Source organism: Myotis nattereri, assembly GCF_964212035.1.
Source record: "Myotis nattereri genome assembly, chromosome: 19".
Taxonomy (NCBI): Eukaryota; Metazoa; Chordata; class Mammalia; order Chiroptera; family Vespertilionidae; genus Myotis; species Myotis nattereri.
In genome coordinates this window covers 9,334,989-9,353,596 of record NC_138095.1, presented here as the reverse complement: position 1 = coordinate 9,353,596, position 18,608 = coordinate 9,334,989, and the positions used below count along the sequence as shown (strand labels likewise).

The window sequence follows — 18,608 nt, the reverse complement described above, 5'->3', positions numbered from 1 at the left end:
AAGAAACTCTGGGAACGTCCAGGCATGGCTAGGTCCTTCTCCAGGTGAGGGGACAGCACACGCAAAGGCCCTGAGGCTGGCAGCGTTGGGGATGTTTGAGCAACAGCAAGCAGGTGAGGGTGGCTGGAGTGGAGTGCGAGAGGGCCTGTGTGGACCACGTAGGGCCTCACAGGTCATGGCCAGGACTGTTATGCCAAGTGAGCCATGGGAGCCAGGGGAGGATGTGGGGCAGACGGAGGATGCGAGCTAACTTGCCCTGAGCAGGACCCCTCTGGCTGCCATGCGGGGAACAGATGACAGCAGGCAAGGCCAGAAGCAGAGACCGGCCATGAGTCTACTGCCATAGTCCAGGCGGCAGACATACAGCGGCTTGGGCTGGGGAGAATCGGGGCAGTGGGGGAGGAAGGGTCCGGTGTGGGATGTATTTGAAGGCAGAGGTGACAGGGTTTACTGAGAGACGAGGGCATGGGCTCTGAGGGAAGGAGTGAAGCCCACATTTCAGGGGTTGGTGGCGCGAGCAGCGGGAAGGACAGAGCTTCAGTAACTGCAACAAAGAGGCTTCAGGAGGCGCGGGTTCGGGCGGGGACAGATCGGAGCTGTGCTTTAGCAGAACTAAGGTCGAAAAGGTGCCAGGGAGGTGCCGAGGGGACACGCCTCAGCAAAGATGTGGCTGGAAATGACCAACTTTAGAATCATCCGAGACAGGACAGTGTTTGTCTTGATTGTTGCTTTTATCAGCCACACAAGGAAAGTCTGCTTGCGCCCATTTTAGAGAGGAGAACAGGAAGGTTCAGAGACGTCGAGTCACCTGACCGTAGTCACACAGCCGGAAAGTCAGGCAGTCAGGCCCTGAAATGAGGTCAGCCTGCCTCCCGGCCCCGGGGCCCTGCCCACACCCTGTGCTCCGTGGCTCTTCTCACCGAATCCTCCCAGCAGCCCGAGGTGAGAGGGGCAGGGTGAGTCACAAACTAGCATCACCTTCATTTTCGAGATGGGGCCACTGAAACCTAGGGGGGCTTAAGGGACTTGCCCACAGCTGAGGAGCAGTCAAGGTTGCAATTTTCCTGCGGGCGTGCCCGACGAACCCAGCCAAAGGGTCTTTCCACGCTGGCCCCAAGCCAGGGCAGGCCAAAGGCACTGAGAAGTCCTGCAGCCTGGATGTGGGGTTATCTCTCCTGAACCCCGTGTCCCATGGAGCCTTGCTCTCGGGGAGCACCTGGAGCTTTGGGAGCCCAGGAGCAGGGGTTGGGAGCGAAGCCTCCGTGACCGTGTTTTTGAAATGGGGCCTTGGGTATGCACCTGGCTGGGTTACCATGTGTTTTTTTACGTTCTTTTCGAATGAGCACTGTGCATGGAGTCCTCCAAAGAGCAGATGTCAGCGAATGTTTGTTAAAGGAAGGTGCAAGCGAACAAACAGATGAAGGAAAAAACACACCCAAGCGGACAAAGGAATGGACTGGGGCAGGGATAAGCAGAAAGGCAGGAGGGAAGTGAGAAGAAGGGATCCGTGTGTGAGCTAATGAACTCACACTTACATTCAACAAGTACCTCTGAGCCCCGACTGTGTGTAGGTGCTGGGGATACAGCCGCGAATAAAACAAAGTCCCTGCAAAGTCCCTGCATTGTGGCGGTGACAGTCCCGCCAGAGGAGACAGATAGCAAGATGAGTAGGTAACATAGAAAGTAGACCAGATGGAGAAAACGGAGGAAGGAGAGAGGGGAGGGAAAATGTGGACAGGGGCGCACATTTAAAACAGGGTGGTCCTGAATGAAGGAATGACCACGCACGGATAACGGAGTCAGGGAAGGGGTGAGCGTCAATGCAGGTGTGAATGAAAGCATGGTGGCTGCCGCGGGCATGGGTGAAGGACCAGTGGGAGGGTTGTTGAATGAATGAACTGAGGCAGACATGACTGTGTGGACTAGGGCAGGAAGAAATGAATGCGCTAAGAATGATGGGATGGATGAGTGAACTAATGAGGGTCTGCATGCCACCCACGTGTCTGCATGGATCTCCGCCCCGCCCGGGTGCTTGACCTTGCCTGGGGAGCCCCCCACCCCCACCCCCACCCCCACCCCCACCCCAGGGCCGCGATGTAGTTCTGTGCCTGGCTGGCCCCTGGGAGGGGGAGGGAGCCTGCCTGCCCATCCTGCCCTGGCCCTGCCTTGCTGCCCGGCATCGCGTGCTGTCCTGACACCACCTCTGTGGACCCTCCATCCCCGCCCTGCACTGCTCTCACCCACCCGCTCTGTACTGCCCCCCACCCCCACCCCCACCCCCACACCCCTCAGCCTCGGTCCTGACTCCCCCCGCTTGTGAGCGCAGGCACCATGCGGCCGGTGCGGCGCAACTTCTACGACCCCTCGTCGGCGCCGGGCAAGGGCATCGTGTGGGAGTGGGAGAACGACGGCGGCGCCTGGACGGCCTACGACATGGACATCTGCATCACCATCCAGAACGCCTACGAGAAGCAGCACCCCTGGCTCGACCTCTCGTCGCTCGGCTTCTGCTACCTCATCTACTTCAACAGCATGTCGCAGATGAACCGCCAGACGCGCAGGCGCCGCCGGCTGCGCCGCCGCCTGGACCTCGCCTACCCGCTCACCGTGGGCTCCATCCCCAAGTCGCAGTCGTGGCCCGTGGGCGCCAGCTCGGGCCAGCCCTGCTCCTGCCAGCAGTGCCTGCTGGTCAACAGCACGCGCGCCGCCTCCAACGCCATCCTGGCCTCGCAGCGCCGCAAGGCGCCCCCCGCCGCCCTCCCGCCGCCCGCGCTGCCCCCGGGAGCACCACCCGCAGCGCTCGCCGTGCGCCCCAGCGCCACCTTCGCCGGCCCCACGCTCTGGGCCGCGCCCGCCACCAGCCCCACCGAACCTGCGCCGCCGCCCGGGGCGCCCCCGCGGAGCCCGAGCGCCCCCAGCGGCGCGCCCACCCCGGGCCAGAACAACCTCAACCGGCCGGGACCCCAGCGCGCCTCCGGCGTGAGCGCACGTGCCTCCATCCCGCCCGGGTAAGACGCCCCTGGCGCAGGCGTGGCTGCCCAGAGGGCTGGGAGCAGAGAATTACCATCGTAGTCATAAGCCTAAGCAATAGTTAGCATCTATTAAGCATTCACGGTGTGCCAGGCGTTAACTAAGCGCCATAATGCGTTTCCACTCATGTGTCTCCACGCTCGAGGGCCCTGTGCGGTAGGTACCACTCACTCCGATGTACAGACGAACACACTGGCGGGGGAGGGTCTATAACTTCCAAGATCACACCGGTCACAAGTGGTGGGACCGTAGCAACAGTAATCAGGGTGTGCGTTCCATGTTTATCTGCTAAACTTTATCTGCACCGTCTCGTTTATTACTCCAACTAACCCTGTCATGCCCACATGACCGATGGAGAGGCTGAGGCCGGGAGAGGTGTGGTACCTTCTGCGAGTCACCCAGGTGGAGAGCAGGGGTGGAAACTCAGGCCTGTAGGATCCAGAGTCTGTGTTGTGTTGGCTGCGATTTTTAGATGATCCCCCCCCCCCCCCCCCGCCCCAGCCCCAGCCCATGCCCCAGCCCATGCCCCAGCCCCAGTCCATGCCCATCTCATGTGGAGGCTCCAGCAAGCACAGGCCACTTATCCAAAAGAGTCCCCCTAAAGGCCACACCTGAATTAGCACCATGACTTTGGGCTAATACTGTGGTTTGGAAACTGGGTTCCAGGGACTCCTGGCGTGACCGGAGATAGTGGCAGGAGAGGGTGGTGGATAAGGAGAAGTCCCGCACAGGAACTGGCCTCTGCTCTTGTCTTAACCAAAATGGCCCTTTTGGGGATCGCTTTTATGACTTGGCAGGATTTCCCAGTGGATTTCATCGAGGAAAGGAACCCTGGTCAGACCAAGATTGGAAATTCCTGGGTTAAGGCATCCACGCCCCAGGATAGGGACCCAGTGAGCCTGTCGGCTGCACGCCCAGACGAGTTTCAGCAGAGGAACAGGCCCTGAGGGAGTGGGAATGAGAGCCAGGAGCCACAAGCTTGACCTTGGGACAGCCCAGAAGGGAAAAGACCAGGCGGCGTTTGGATCATGATGCCCAAGAGGAGGGACGGGCACCGGAAGCCAGCCCCGCTTGTATCCCTATGGCATGGCCCAGGGGGTTGCCTGTGATGACCTGAGACCAGCAAAGGTCATATCTGGATACAATCTTTGAGGTCACCCCCTCCAGACCTCCCCTTTCACTAAGGGAAACAGGCCTTGAGAAGGGAAGGGACCCCGAAGTGAGGTGGCTTCTGTCCCGTTGAGAGTCCGCTTAGCTTCAAACCCCCTCTCGGCCACTTCTGAGCTGTGAGATCGGGGCCAAGTCCCTCCCCTTCATCGAGCCTCAGTTTCACCATCTGTGAAATGGGAGCAGGACTCCCCATCACGTGGAGAGGCTGTGTACCTGAACACGGTGTCTGCACCCCGCAGCCGTCCAGCAGTGACAGGTGGGGCTGTTTTTGTTATCCGGGAGGAAGGCTGGTGTGGGGGGCGGGGGCTGTAACTTTCCATGGGGAGATGGGCAGCTGCCACCTGCCTGCCTCACCCTTCCCTTCCCCGCCAGGCCCCTCCTCTCGGGCAGGCCCAGTGCCAACAGACAGGAGACCTCAGGAGGCCTGGGAGGGGCTCACCACTGGGGATCCGGAGGCTGGAGTGTTCATTATGGCTCCTTGTCCTTAGCAACCTGTCTCCGGCTCCCTGATGAAGAGGAAGGGTTGAGGGCCCCAGAACGACAAGAAGAGTGGGACGACAAACTGGGGTGAGGGTGGGAGGGGGCAGAACCAGGGACCTTCTCTTTGGGGCTGCATTGTGTCCCCACTGGTGGATTGTGAAATTGGAATGGAATGGAACGGAAGAGGGCGGAGTAGCGAGTACGGGTCGGTGTGGTGCATAGCAGTAGCAAGAATTGCTCCGTGAGCCTTCCGCATCGTTTCTGCCTGTGTTTAATGTGCCCGGTGAAGTGAATTTCTTAGTCACCATGAAACTGGTGAAAGCCACTGTTTTAGAGCAGGCTGGGAATTACCCGCTTTTATTGCGCAATGTTAATCCTTCACATGTGGGCTGTGGGTGCGGGGTCACAGAGCACACAAGACAAGTAGGGTCCAGACTGATGGGGAGGCAGACGCAGAGCAAGTGAACGCGTAAATGAGCACAATCACTGGAGAGAGAGGGAAGCAAGCGCTGGGGAGGGAGTGGGGCGGGGCAGTGCGGCTGGAGGGGAGAGGGTGGTCGGGCAGACCCCTCTGAGGAGGCAGCCAGGTCGGAGAAAGGCTGTTCCAGGCAGAGGGGACAGCGTGCACGACCTCAGTGGCACTAGAAGGACATGGCACGTTCAGGGAAGGGCTGGGACGTGTGAGGAGGGTGGCACTCAGGCAGGGGCGCTGTAAGTGCAGAGGGTGGCGGTGGGAATACAGCCAGCAGGTTCCGGGCACCTCACAAGGTGGGGGGGGGGGGCGGCACGGCTGGGGGGAGGGTGTTCCTGCTGGGACCTTAGGAGCTGAGATGTTTCCCAAGTGGAACTACAGAGCCAGGTTGGGGGGCGTTCGGGGAGCCTGGGATGTGCTGTCGGCAGTGGGGAGCCATAGAGTGTACTTGAGCTCCAGGGGGCTGTGGGGAGAGAAGGATGGTTCCTGAGGGCGCTGATCATTACGCATGTCCCCTAGGACATACCAGAACTCCGTTCTCTGCAGCCACGTGCGCCTACCCCTCTACATCCTCCCGTCCTCCTCCTCCTGGGAGCTGTTTGTGACCCTGGGGACCAGACAAGGGCCCCCTCATCCCTCCCAGCCTCGCAGAGCCGACCCAGTCTCACCTCCGCCCCTCTGGCCTACCCTCCCCAGCCAGACAAGCCTGTGTGGAGATCGCCCAACCCTCATCCCCAAGGAACGCCAGTTGAAAATCCCCCTGGCTCAGAGTGGGGGGTGGGCGCAGGCCCCGTGAAGTCTGCTGCCCGTGAGGGGAGGGGGAGGAAGGCGGGGGGCGGGGGGGGGGCAGACCCTGGTCCCTCCCACCTGCAGCATCCTGTTGCCAAGGCAGTCGAGGCCCAGGTGCAGCCAAATGAGGGGATAGGGATGGGGTCTCTGAGGAGCCAGGCAGCCAGGCCTCCCACCCCCACCCTGGTCCCCAACACCTGCCCCCCCCCAGTCCTCACGGCCCCCCACACAGTCTCACCTCTGAGTTACGGTGTCCAAATGTCCTCTCTATAAGGACCCCAGTCATGTCATTCAGTGCCCGCCCGTGTGACCTCACCTCACTCACTTCTGCAAAGCCCCTGTCCCCACAGTCTAGGGCCTGGGCGGCAGGATCCAACAAGAGAGGCCCGGGGAGTACGATGCAACCGCGACATCTCTGTGACTCTCACAGCTGAGCCTTGGTCTCTTCCCGTCGGTGTCTCCCCGTCTCTGTCTGTCTGTCTGTATGTGTGGCTCCTTCTCTCCCGCCTTTGCCTCCTCAGCTCTCTCCCTTCCCCTGCTCCCTGCTCTCCACCCTCCCGCTCTCCCACGCGGGACTCAGGCAGACCCCGAGGCCAGTCCTGCCCCGTCCTTTCCCAGCGGGGCGACCCTGCGTGCCCAGCCTTCCCTCCCCGGCCTCCGTGTCCCCTAAAACGCAGCGTGACCAGCACGGAAGGGCGGAGTGGACTCTTCAGAGCATCTGAGTCCATCCTCATCCCACCCTCATCTCAGCCCTGGGTGGGCCACAGCCCGGAGGCCCAGAGAGGGCCACTGCCTTGCTGTGGCCACACAGCCAGGGGGGGCAGAGTGTCTCCAGGGCCGGGGTTTTTTCCACTCGCCCCTGCGCGGGGGCGGGGAGCCAGCTGGCCGCCGGGCCTGGGGGACCGCAGGGGTGGGGAGATCCGCCCTGGCTCCCAGAGGGCAGCGTCCAGCGCTTCGGAACACAGCTGCGGGCAGACTCAGAGTTTCCACCTCACGTGGTGGAGGGAGGGAGAGGGGGCCGCTGCAGGCCTGTTTTTCTGCACTGAGCACTCACATGTCATCCCAGGCTCCCTGTGGCTGTGACACGCGATCGCCTCTCTGAGTTCCCACTTTGTGGGAGGCAGGTCCTGTGAGCCCCACTTTGCACGCGAGGAAATGGAGGCTCCCAAAGCCTGGCGCTTGCTCGAGGTCACAGAACTAGGACTCTGATTCAGAACCCCACCCCCCCTCAGCCAGGGTGTCCCACCCTCCTGCCTGCCCTCTCCACATGTCGAGCCATGGTCCCAAAGACACCCCCAGCCCCTGCCACAGCCCTGATGGCACAGGGGGTCAGGGACCCCAGAGCAGGGGCTGAGTTTGGGCCCTGCTTCAGCATCTCCTCTCCCTGTGAGCCCGGCAGAGCTCCAGGCCCGCTCTGACCCTTGGCTTTTGCACCTGTGAACTGGGGCTGACCACCCCCGGTCATTGTCCAGCTTGAGGCCAAATGTCAAAGCGGCTGCCTTTTGAAGTCTGAGTCACTGACATCCCCTCCATGGCCGCAGGAGAGGGGCCTCTCCCCCCCAACCCCCCTCCCCCGCCAGGCGGGAGGCCAGCCTCCTCAGTGCCCGGGAGATGCCGTTGGCGTTTTCACCCTCTGGTTCTTACGGAGCCTCTTCCTGTTTCCTGGGCGCCAGCGGCTCCTGCTTTTTTAATCGTTTGTTTTTTTGTTTCCCTTCTCTTGGGCTGTTTGCTGCTTCATGAGAGATCCGCACGCACTCCTTCTGCATTAAGGGTGCTGACCCCTTTATCTGTCATCTTTTCCCCAGTTTGCTACTTCTTTTTACCTTCTCTCTACCTTGTGTTTATCTGTTCCTTAATTAATTAATCCATACGTATCAAGCAACTGCTGTGTACCAGGTGCTATTTGGAACCCTGGAAATACATCAGTGAACAAAGCAGACCACCCCCACCCTCCTGGAGCTCACATTCAATAAGCAAACAAGAAAAATAAATTCTAGAAAATGGTAGCGTCGTAACTGCTACAGAGTAAAAAAAAAAAAAAAAAAAAAAAATTAAAGGGATGTAGGGAGTGGTGAGAGGGATGTAATTTTAAATAAAGAGGCCAGGAAAGGCCTCCCTGAGAAGGTAACATTTGAGCAGAGATTGAAGGCAGTTGAGAAGTAGAACACTCACAGAACTGGGGTGAGAGTTCCGCACAGAGGGCACAGCTTGTGCAAAGGCCCTGAGGCAGAAGCAGCTGGTATGCTGGAGGAGGCCCGTGTGGCTGATGAGGCTGCAGGGGGTGAGCCGTGGGAGAGGAGGTCAGACATGAAATGGGGCCAGTTCTCCGGGGCCTGGAGGCTGCGTCGGGGACTTGGGCTTTGATTGTGCGTGAGCTGGGAGCCCGCAGAGTTGTGAGCCGGGGAGAGGCTGGGGTGACTTTGTTGTGACAGGGTCGCTGGAGATTGAGAATAGCCTGCAGGTGGGGCTGAGCAGGAGGCAGGAGGGGTGGGGAGGTGGGCTTTGATGTGGTGGTTATGCTTGAGTGTTTTCCTTCTTCTTTTTTTTTTTTTTACTCCTAGCAGTGATTTTACGTTTTCACTTAAAAGAGTCCACATTCTGTTTCTGCAGTCCTTTAATAGGTGTTACATCTAAATGCTTAAAAAAAAGAACTGAAAAGCGCAACATGAGGAGTCTCGCCCTCAGTGTGTCCCCACCTGGCCTCCCGCCGGCCCACCCTCCCCCCTTCCTGGCCTCGCGGTGTGCAGTGGCTGTAACTCCGCGTGGCTGCTGTTTCCCCACCGCCTCAGCCTCATCACAAGGTCAAACCAAACACCCCCACCCCGCCCCGCAGACCTGAAGCACTTCCTGCCCCCGCTCCCTGGGAGGCCAAACCACACACTCCCGTCTGCACAGGACGCCCCAGGCCGTGGGAACCAGCCCAGTGCTCCTCTTCCCTCCCCTCCCCTCCCCTCCCTTCCCCTCCCTACTGAGCTCCCCCCGCCCCCCCTGCAGAGCGCTGCACTGGGCAGGCAGGGAGACCAAGAAGGTGGGGGAGGGTGACCCTGATCCCCAGGCCTCTGGGTGAATCTGACCCTCAAGTGGCAACCGCCCCTCAAAATGTCTCCCTAGGGGGCTTTTGCCCCTTTCACCCCTAGGAGTGGACGGGTGTGCAGGGGTGAGAGGCCCTTTTGACAGAGGGGAAGCTGAGGCCCATAGAAGCTCCGGGCTTGTCCAAGTAGACAGGCGCCCGAGCGAGGAAAGGGGACGTGAGCAAGGCCTCCAGGCAGCAGCCAGACGGTTTGCACGTTTTGCTGGGTCCGTGGGGCACCCAGTCTTCCCAGCGCTGGCAGGGGTGTCCTCAGGCTTCTGGCTTCTGCAGAGGGGGTGGGCGGGACCTGGTGGGCCCAGGACTGTGAAGGGCAGGGGTTCGGGGGCAGGTGGATTGGGCACTGGAAGGGGACAGGTGACAGGAGCAGGCCCAGGGAGCATGGAAACCCCATGGCGTGGCACTCTCATTTCTGCCCTCTCCTCACCCTCTTGGACCCGAATGACTGAGGCCTGGGCTCCCCTAGGCCTCCCAAGGGGCCCCTGGGTAAGTGCCAGGTGCTCTGAGGGCTCCTGAAGCCAATTGGGGGGCCTGGAAACCATCATCAGAGAACAGTGACACGTTTGGCAGGGCGTCCAGGGGCAGGGACACCAGATGCAGGTAGAGGGGTGGAAACTCAGCTGCCCTAAGGGAGTGTCAGTGTGGCTTCCTGCTGTCCTGGGGCCCTGAACTGCCTTGATGCCGGGGCCAGAGCGGGGTGGCCCGAGCAGACAGAGGGATCCACTGTGCAGCCTGCTCAGGGCTGAGCCAGCTCCAGGGCACAGGGCACAGGGCACAGGCTTCAGCCTACCTGGAGGGCACAGAGGTCTCGGAAGGCTGGCACCTTCCCAGATGGCCCCACAGATCAGCCTGGTGGGATCACCCTGCCCACTGACTCAAAACTCCAGGACCCAGAGCCAGCTGGGTGACCCTAGTGAAGTCACTTCCCCTCTCTGGGCCTCAGTCCCATCATCTGCAAAAATAAATGATGAACAGATTCCATTCTGAGCCGTCTCTGCTCCAGGCAGCGACTCCCGGGAGCACTGTGTTGAGGAGGATTCTGCAGTTGCGTTTCTGGTTCCGTGGAAAGGAGTGCTGGGATTGATTGGTGATGCCTGTTATGGGTGTAGTCCTACACCTGTCATATGTTTGCCATCCCTGCTCCAATCTTGGAGGGAGGGGAGCTCTTGGCATTGGAGCCCCTGTTTCTAAAGATACTAGACCTCCCTCTGAAGAGACCGCAGAGCTAGTGGAGCACTTCCTTATTGGGCTCAGCTTCCCCATGGAGTACTAACTGAGAACCATGTGAGCGAGTTTCGTCCTCAATCCGAGGGTCACAGGGCCAGGGCCGAGACGCTTCCAGAAGCTCACAATCTGGGGGAGGAGATAGGGGTGGAACCACACAACTAGAAAGCAGGAGCGAACATGCCTGAGTCCTCAAAAGAAGAGAAACACAGTCCCGTGGGAATGCAAAGGGGGCGTGGCCATGAGTTCGCTCGGTGGGGATCAGAAGTGGCCTCCTGAAGACAGTCACCTTTCAGCCTGTCTGCAGAGGGCGGTGTGAACTGTCTGGGCTCCCCAAACCCTGGCCACGGAATGCCTGCCTCGAATTGGATGGGGAGCATTTCCGGGAATTTCCTCGAGGATGTTCGCTTGGGCTGTTCCCACAGGAGGCCGCTGAACGGGTCACTTAGGATGAATGCTGGCCGAGAACCTCCAGGACCAGCGCCTGCCGGGGGTGCTTCTGTGGGACTCCTGCTCAAGGATCCCTTCAGATGTGTAAAAAAATGCGTGGGGACAGTGTCCCGGAGCACGTGCACAGGTGTCCCCTGTGAACCTCCCCCAAAATCCGGGCTGCCTTCATTCGTTCACGAAATAAGTGTTCGCTGAACATCGACTATGTGCGAGACATTGGATGGTTGGGGGAGGGGGGCTCTCTGATGAGGTGGGGTTGCAACAGAGATGGAGTGAGCCCTCCCGCATCGGGGGCCAGAGGGCATAGCAAGTGCAAAGGCCTTGAGAGGGAACCGTGCTCAGCAGGTTGTAGCATCAGCAGGGTTGTCTAGAGTAGAGAGGTAGGGGGAGTAGGAGAGGAGGTCACAGAGGCAGGGAGGGCCTGGTCATGCCCAAGAGTTTATGACATCAGGTCATGATCAGTGCTGTGACCAAAAAACGTAAGTTAGGAGCAAAGAGAGAGGTGTGTCTGGAGTCAGGTGGTGGGGAAGGTCTCTGATAAAAAGACATTTATTAGGACAACCTGCCACAGTGGCTCAGTTGCTTGAGCATCATCCCCCAAACGGAAAAGCCACTGGTTGGATTCCTGGTCAGGGCACATACCTGGGTTGTGGGCTCCATCCCCAATAGGGGGAGTGCAGGAGGCAGCCGAATGATGTTTCTCTCTCTCCTTTGCTCTTCCTCTCTCTCTAAAATCAACAAAACCTTTTTCTTTTTAATTAAAAGAAGACAGTGGGGCAGAAGCCTGTGTTAAGTGAGGAAGCAGGACATGTAGCTATCTGGGAAGAGCATACTGGGAGAGAGATCCGCAGTGCAAAGGCCCTGGGGTGGGAATGTGCCTGGCATGTGTGAGGAGCGGCAGGGAGACCAGGGGCACAGGGGTGGGAGGATAGGGGGTGAGCATGGGGGAAGTGGAGTTCCAGGGGTCAGTACAGCCCCATTTACTCTGAGCAAGGTCGGAACCAGAAGGGATTGAGGGCAGAGGACAAACAGGATCTGATGGGGGCGGGGGACGAGCAGGAAGACCAGCGTGGCTGCGGGACCCATTTCTCCCCTGGGGTGGCCAGGCCTGGCTTCTGGTCAGAGCAGATTTCAAGGGGATTTAAAGATTCCTGCGAGCCTTTGCCAGGCTGGGCCCCAAAAGGGCGGGGCAGAGCGTGGAGGCTGGCCCCGCTTCCGGGAGGCCTGCGGGCAGCGGTCTCCTGTCCAGGGCAGGAGGATGTTCTCACTGACTTGGAGGAAGCAGCACATCCCACATCAAAAGGGGGCCCAGGTGGCTCCCACGCTCGGGTGTCGTGGGAACCCTGCTGCCTGGGTTCTCGCAGGGAGCCTGCAGATCGAGAGGGGCTGGGGGCTGCTCTGGGACGGTCCCCCAGCTCACGGAGAGGTAAATAAAAAACAGCCCCGCCGTCACGCCCCACTCACCACGCTCCTCCCAGGAGCGACACTGGCTTTGGTCACCCAGGTCTCTGTGGTCTTTAAGGGGCGCCAGAAATCGTAAGAAAGCTGAGACCTAAAACCTTCCCAGGCCACAGGCTCAGCACGACTGGGGCCAGAGCTGCCCCCAAGTCTGCCAAGCGTACTCTTTGCTTGAAGCCAGCTCCCTGATGCCAACTGTGCCTGCCAGGGCCCGGTGACAAGGCAGCATTAGCCAGGCTCAGTCCTCAGCAAGCAGGCTCTGGGACTGGAGCAGCTTCTTCCCCAGCTGTCCCTGCCCCCGCCCTTCCTGCACCCCTTCTTGGCACAGCCCCCAGGCCCCTCGGGCTGCCCCTGGCTTTCAGAACACACTTCTTTATCAGAATGCACCCATCCGGGGACCACGCCCATCCACCGCTGAGCACTGAGGTTGGGAAGACGCAGGCAGACACACTGCCCAGGTCACAGCAGGCTTTGTCACCCAGCTCCTATAGGTGAGGTGTCATTATCCCCATTTTACAGATAAGGAAACTGAGGCTCACAGAAGTTAAGTGACTTGCCCCAGCTTGTTACTGCAATACATTCATGGTTTCCTCTCCACGACAGAGAGAAGTCATGCCATGATTCAGGGGTCGGAGGTGCAGAGAGGTAAAGCTACTCATCCAAGATGACACAGGGACAGTGACGATGGGGACAATGATGGTGAATGCTATTAGAGTCTTTCTTAGGTACCGGGGATGATGCTCAGCCCTTGATGTGTGGAATTTCATTGACTCTTCACAGCAAACAGAAGGAAGGTGCCACACTATCCATGTTACACAGGAAACAGGCTTATGGGCTTGTGAGGAGGAGGAAGAGGAGGATGTGCTGGGGGCCACCCAGCTGGTCAGTGGTTGACCTGAGATGTGAGAGCAGCTCTGGGTGATTTCCAAAAGTCAGAGCTCTCTGGGGGGAGGCGGGGGAGGACAAGCAGACTGCATTTCCTAGGGCCTCTTCATTTGAAGAGAGGACGATGCCTACGTCTCAGGACCTGACGGCAGTAGATATTGCAGAGATGCAAAAAATGTTCATTATCAAATGTCTTTGGACAACCTGGGTTTGCCATCGCTAACCATATTTCCTGATGCAGGACTTATCAGAACCTTTCATATGCTCATACATGTAAATTTTCCAAGAGGGAGACTTTGAAGTGTTTCCTAACTTACTGGACCCCAGAATCCTTCTTTCCCAAAACCTTTGATGGGGATTAGTGCCTCATAGAGCAAACTGTGAGAGAGGCGGGAATGACTAAGTCGCTGATGGCTGGGTTTCAGGCACAGTGGCCAGTGAAAGGGAGCCGTTGGAACAGGTGCTCTGACCAGGGAGGAGGCTGGCTGAAGACTGGGGGAGAGTCGGTACCAAGTCTAGGGGTCCTGGCCACACCCACCTTATCATAGAAGGATGTGGGAGTAGGCATGGAGTGCCCTGGGATCATTCTGGATGACTGGCACAGGCACAAAGCGGTCACACTGTGCCCAGGGCCCCTGGATCCTCTGGTGTGGGGACTGCAGCCTCTTCTCTCCTCCCCTCAGGGTCCCCGCGCTCCCGGTGAAGAACTTGAATGGGACCGGCCCAGTCCACCCGGCCCTGGCAGGTGAGATCCAGCCCAGGAGGAAGCCAGGAAGCGGGCCCACCTGTTAGCTTCTTGACTCCACCCCTTAATGAGTTCGTGGGCGGGGCCCCGAGAATACACCCTCTCTCATGACACCAGGGTGGGCGGGGCCCGCAGAAGGCATTCTTCTTGGCTTCAACCTGGGGTGGGGTTGAGGGGGGAGGCCCAGGGCACACCCCGCTCATCCACCTGAGCCTGAGAACCCCAAGATCCCTGGATGCAAGGCGGTAGGTGGAGTCTGAGAGAGAGGCCCCAAGCGTACAGCCGATAACAGAAGGGTGGGAAGTGCAGGGTGGGCGGGGCCTGGAGGGCGCCCCGCCCCTGACTGCCCAGGCCACGCCCCCAGGGATGACCGGGATCCTGCTTTGCGCCGCCGGGCTGCCCGTGTGCCTGACCCGGGCACCCAAACCTATCCTGCACCCGCCGCCGGTGAGCAAGAGCGACGTGAAGCCCGTGCCCGGTGTGCCTGGGGTGTGCCGCAAGACCAAGAAGAAGCACCTCAAGAAAAGTACGCCCCCCCCGCCCCCCACCCCTGAACTGAACCCCGCTAACCCTGACCACAATCCCTCTGACGGTCAGCTCCGATTTGCTCCTGGACTGACGACCTCACCTCCATCTCCTGATCGCAATTCCCATTCCCCCGACCCCTTCTGCGCGAACTCCAAGTACATCCACCTGCAGCAACCCCTGACCTTTCACCCCTGCCAACCCCAACCCTCCAACCCTGACTCCATCCCGAGCTGCTACCTGCGGCCTGGGGTAGACTCGGGGCGCCTCCAGCCCACCCGCTTGTGTCCTTGCAGGTAAGAACCCTGAGGATGTGGTTCGAAGGTACATGCAGAAGGTGAAGAACCCACCTGATGAGGTGAGTGCCAGAGGCCTCGGGGCCCTGGGCTGAGGGCGGCCTTGCCTGCAGAGAAGAGAGCCCTCTCTCTCTCCTCCCCTCCCCTCCCCTCCCCCCCCCCCATACGAATTCCTGCTGGTTCTGTTACAGTCCCTCCTCCCAGGTTGTGGGTTTGCCTTTTCACTCTCTTCACAATGTCCTTTGATCAACAGAAAGCTGAGTGTAATAGATCACAGGTGTCAATCTTTTGGCGATTGACAGTTTTCGTATCTTATTTTCACCCATAGTTTTTAGGTTTTGCTGCTGACTGTCCTTTAATCTCTTTGGGGCGGGGGGCGGGGGGGGGGACCATATATCTGGATTTGGTAGATGGGCGTCCTCTCCCTGTGATAGTTGGGTGCCCGAGAAGGGACGTCCTGCCCTGCCCAGCCCTCAGCCTGCCCCCTGTGCCCCCAGGACTGCACCATCTGCATGGAGCGGCTGGCCACGGCGTCGGGCTACGAGGGCGTGCTGCGGCGCAAGGGCGTGCGGCCCGAGCTGGTGGGCCGCCTGGGCCGCTGCGGCCACATGTACCACCTGCTGTGCCTGGTGGCCATGTACTCCAACGGCAACAAGGTGGGCTGGGGGGCCGTGCGTGGGGGGCTGTCGAGGGAGCCCCGCGGAGCCGGGGCCTCCGGGGACCTCACCCAGCCTCCCCTGCTGCAGGACGGCAGCCTGCAGTGCCCCACCTGCAAGGCCATCTACGGGGAGAAGACGGGCACTCAGCCCCCCGGGAAGATGGAGTTCCACCTCATCCCCCACTCGCTGCCTGGCTTCGCTGACACCCAGACCATCCGCATTGTCTATGACATCCCCACAGGCATCCAGGTGAGCCCCCTCGGACCCCTGACCCCAACTCCTCCGACCCCTCCAGAGCCCCCCCACTCCTGTCTGTGGTTCCAGCCCTGCTGCTCCTTTCCGCAGGGCCCTGAGCACCCCAACCCAGGCAAGAAGTTCACCGCCAGAGGCTTCCCGCGCCACTGCTATCTGCCCAACAACGAGAAGGGCCGGAAGGTGGGTGTCGTGAGGCTGCAGGGCTCTCGGCCAGGGCTTGCTCTCCCATTCCTCCCCACACCAGCAGGGACCGGGACCACCTAGTGTGCATCTAGCCCTGCCAGGCACTGCTGAGGTCAAGGTCTTGGCTCCATGTTACGGATAAAGAAACAGCCTCAGAGAGGGCAAGTAACTTGCCCAAGGTCACACAGCCAGGAAGTGGTGGAGCCTGTATTTGAACCCAAGCAGTCCACGCTTTTCACCACCACATTATAGGTGTTGTGTCTGCTTCTACTTATTGTTTTTCGAGAGAAGCCAGAAATGCTGATTTTTCATGTGAAATCTGCAGGTTTTTAAATATTGCCAACGAAGTCACATAGTGTGGGGTCCAAACCAAGCTGCAGAGGGCCATCGCTTTGAGGCCCTTCCTGCACCCCAGAAAAAACAGGCAGATAACTTGGAACGAGTCTGTCCAGGGAAGGAAACGCCAAACCCAGCAGCCACAGGGCCTCCTGCTGGGCTCAGTGGGCCTCATGGAGCCACGGTGTGGCAGGGAGGGGAGGCGGGGCTGGAGGGGGCCGTGGGCGGGGCTACCTCTGACCCCGCCCACCTCCCGGCTCTGCAGGTGTTGCGACTGCTCATCACCGCCTGGGAGCGGAGGCTCATCTTCACCATCGGCACCTCCAACACCACGGGCGAGTCGGACACCGTGGTGTGGAACGAGATTCACCACAAGACCGAGTTCGGATCCAACCTCACGGGCCACGGCTACCCAGACGCGAGCTACCTAGACAACGTGCTGGCCGAGCTCACCGCCCAGGGCGTGTCAGAGGCCACGGCCAAAGCCTGAGGCCCCAGGCTGCCCACCTTCCCTCCTGCTTCGCCCCTGGCCCAGCACAGGCCTCCCTCCACCAGGTGTGACCTCCTCGTGGCCCAGGTTCAGGGCTGGGGAGGAGCCTATGGAAGAAGCCAGAAGCGCTCTGGACATTAGGCTGGTGGCCACTGGGAATGATGGGAAGACGGCAGGCCAGCCAGCTCCGACTCTGGGAGGGTCGCAGGGAGAGCACCAGAGACCACAGCGACCTCCCTCCCACCCCTCACACAAACAGTGTCCCGTTGAACACATGCACGCACACCCACGTGCCTCTACTTGCCCCCAATCTGGGGGGGAAGAGACAGAAGACCCCTGTGACACTCCATGTGGATCCCGTGTGTGTCTGTCACCTCCGTCCATACAAGCTTGTCTGCCAGCAGGATTCAGGTCAAGCACTTAAGGACCTGCTGGGGCTCCCGGGGGAGAAGGGGGCCCTTGGGGAGCTCCGCTGACCCCGTCTGTGTCACCATCTCTGCCCTGAGCAGTTCTGCAAAGGGGCCGGCCAGAGAGAGGGGGCCTAGAGGTATCATTTGTGCTCGTGTCTCCTCATCCTCTGGGACCCTGACCACCTCCTCCTCCTCCGCCCCTCCCATCCCCAGGCCTAGGTCTGTCCCAGATAAAGGCGCTGTTCTCCTTTCCTCCCACCCCATCCTCTCCACCAAGTCGTTTCCAATGTCGAGACCCAAAGGCCGGGGCTTCTGGCTTCGGGAGCGAGGCGAGGAGGCCTGGCTTAAGCCAGCGGGTCTGAAAAAGCAGACTGGAGAGCAGAGCGTCCATTTCCCTTGCTTGGAAGTGGGCAGTGGGGTGGCTGACGGTCTCGACCAACCAGGGGCCTGTTGCCCAGGCAACTCACCAGCTCCGCCTCTGTTGATTGGCTGCCACGGTGGAAGTCAGCCAAGAATTAAAGGGACGCCAGTGATCGCTCTTTTGAAAACCTACCAGTCCCACTGTGGGTGGAGAAATAAACGGTCTTTCTCCTCCTCGCCCTGTCTTTTCCTGCCAAGGAAGGAGGGCGGGGGGCAGCTCTGTGACGACCCTAGGACCGTTGCCCCTCTTGGCCTTGGGCAGCTGGCGAGGCAGGGTCCCCATAATTCTCTTGTCCTGGGGCAGAGGGTGTGATGGTGGCAGAGGCAGACCTACCCAAGAGGACAGAGGTTAAGGTTTGTTCTCGGGCAGGGGCACCAAGCAATGCACACAGTGCTCCCTGGTACAGTTACTAGGAATGAGGGGCTCGGCTGGGAGCTCAGCGCCTCTGGGAAAGTATGGGAGAAAGCTGGGAGACGCATGCCCAGCTCCGTGGTACCTCCGAACCCCAGTCTCTGCCCTGGAGAAGGAGGGCCAGGTTCTGTCTACCGAGGGAAGAGCCAATCCCAGGATCTGCAACAAGCTTCTGATCGGCGTTTGCAACAGCCAGGAATGCCCAGGTGGCTGTTGCGGGTGCTGCGGCTCCAAGCGACCCCTGCTGGCCACACATGGGATAGCGCCGCATCCTGCTCCACCTCCCAATTCAGGTAGGTTCTGTCCCACCCTATAGTCACACAAAACCAGAGTCCTTGGAGGCCCTACCAGGTCTACCCGTTGGGTGTTTCCAAACATTTTATCCTCTGGGATTCATTCTTCAACAGGCTCTCACCCCAAACTCTAATAGGTAAAATCGCCCAGCCCCGTGATCCTCAAATCCCATGATCATCCAGGTCACCTGAGCAGCTTAAGAATCCTGACTCCTCCCACCCACACTCCTTCAGGTTGTGATGCAGTAGATCCCCGCGCAGCCCAGGGAGCTGCATTTCTAGCAGACACCCCGGGGGAGGGGAGGCTTGCGGCCACACTCTGAGAAACTCCTCCCTGGTTCCTGAGCTATTTCTAAGTCACTCCCTCCTCGTTTTATACAGGGTAAACTGAGGCTCAAAGGGGGAAAGGAGCTGGCTGAAGGTGTCCCAGACTCCCAGGGTCTGTCTGGGCCTTGCACATTGCGCTCCCAGCCTATTCTTCCTCAGGCATCTGATGCTGGAAGCTTGTGGTTAGGACCGTCCGCCCAGGGCACAGCTC

At 59.8% G+C, this 18,608-nt stretch overlaps 1 protein-coding gene across 1 annotated transcript in view; it reads left to right on the top strand.

Annotated features, from left to right (window-relative positions):
* The window catches only part of DTX1 (deltex E3 ubiquitin ligase 1), a gene marked incomplete at its 5' end in the record, with an annotated part of 29,688 nt that extends 12,149 nt beyond the window's left edge, over positions 1-17,539 (top strand). The window contains 8 exons of the mRNA XM_081113968.1: positions 2,327-3,008; positions 13,730-13,791; positions 14,156-14,317; positions 14,613-14,674; positions 15,110-15,268; positions 15,359-15,520; positions 15,617-15,706; positions 16,311-17,539. Coding sequence (XP_080970094.1) covers positions 2,327-3,008; positions 13,730-13,791; positions 14,156-14,317; positions 14,613-14,674; positions 15,110-15,268; positions 15,359-15,520; positions 15,617-15,706; positions 16,311-16,535 — 1,604 coding nt within the window. The 3' untranslated portion in view covers positions 16,536-17,539. The remainder of the gene's footprint in view (positions 1-2,326; positions 3,009-13,729; positions 13,792-14,155; positions 14,318-14,612; positions 14,675-15,109; positions 15,269-15,358; positions 15,521-15,616; positions 15,707-16,310) is intronic.
* Positions 17,540-18,608: the final 1,069 nt, after the last annotated feature.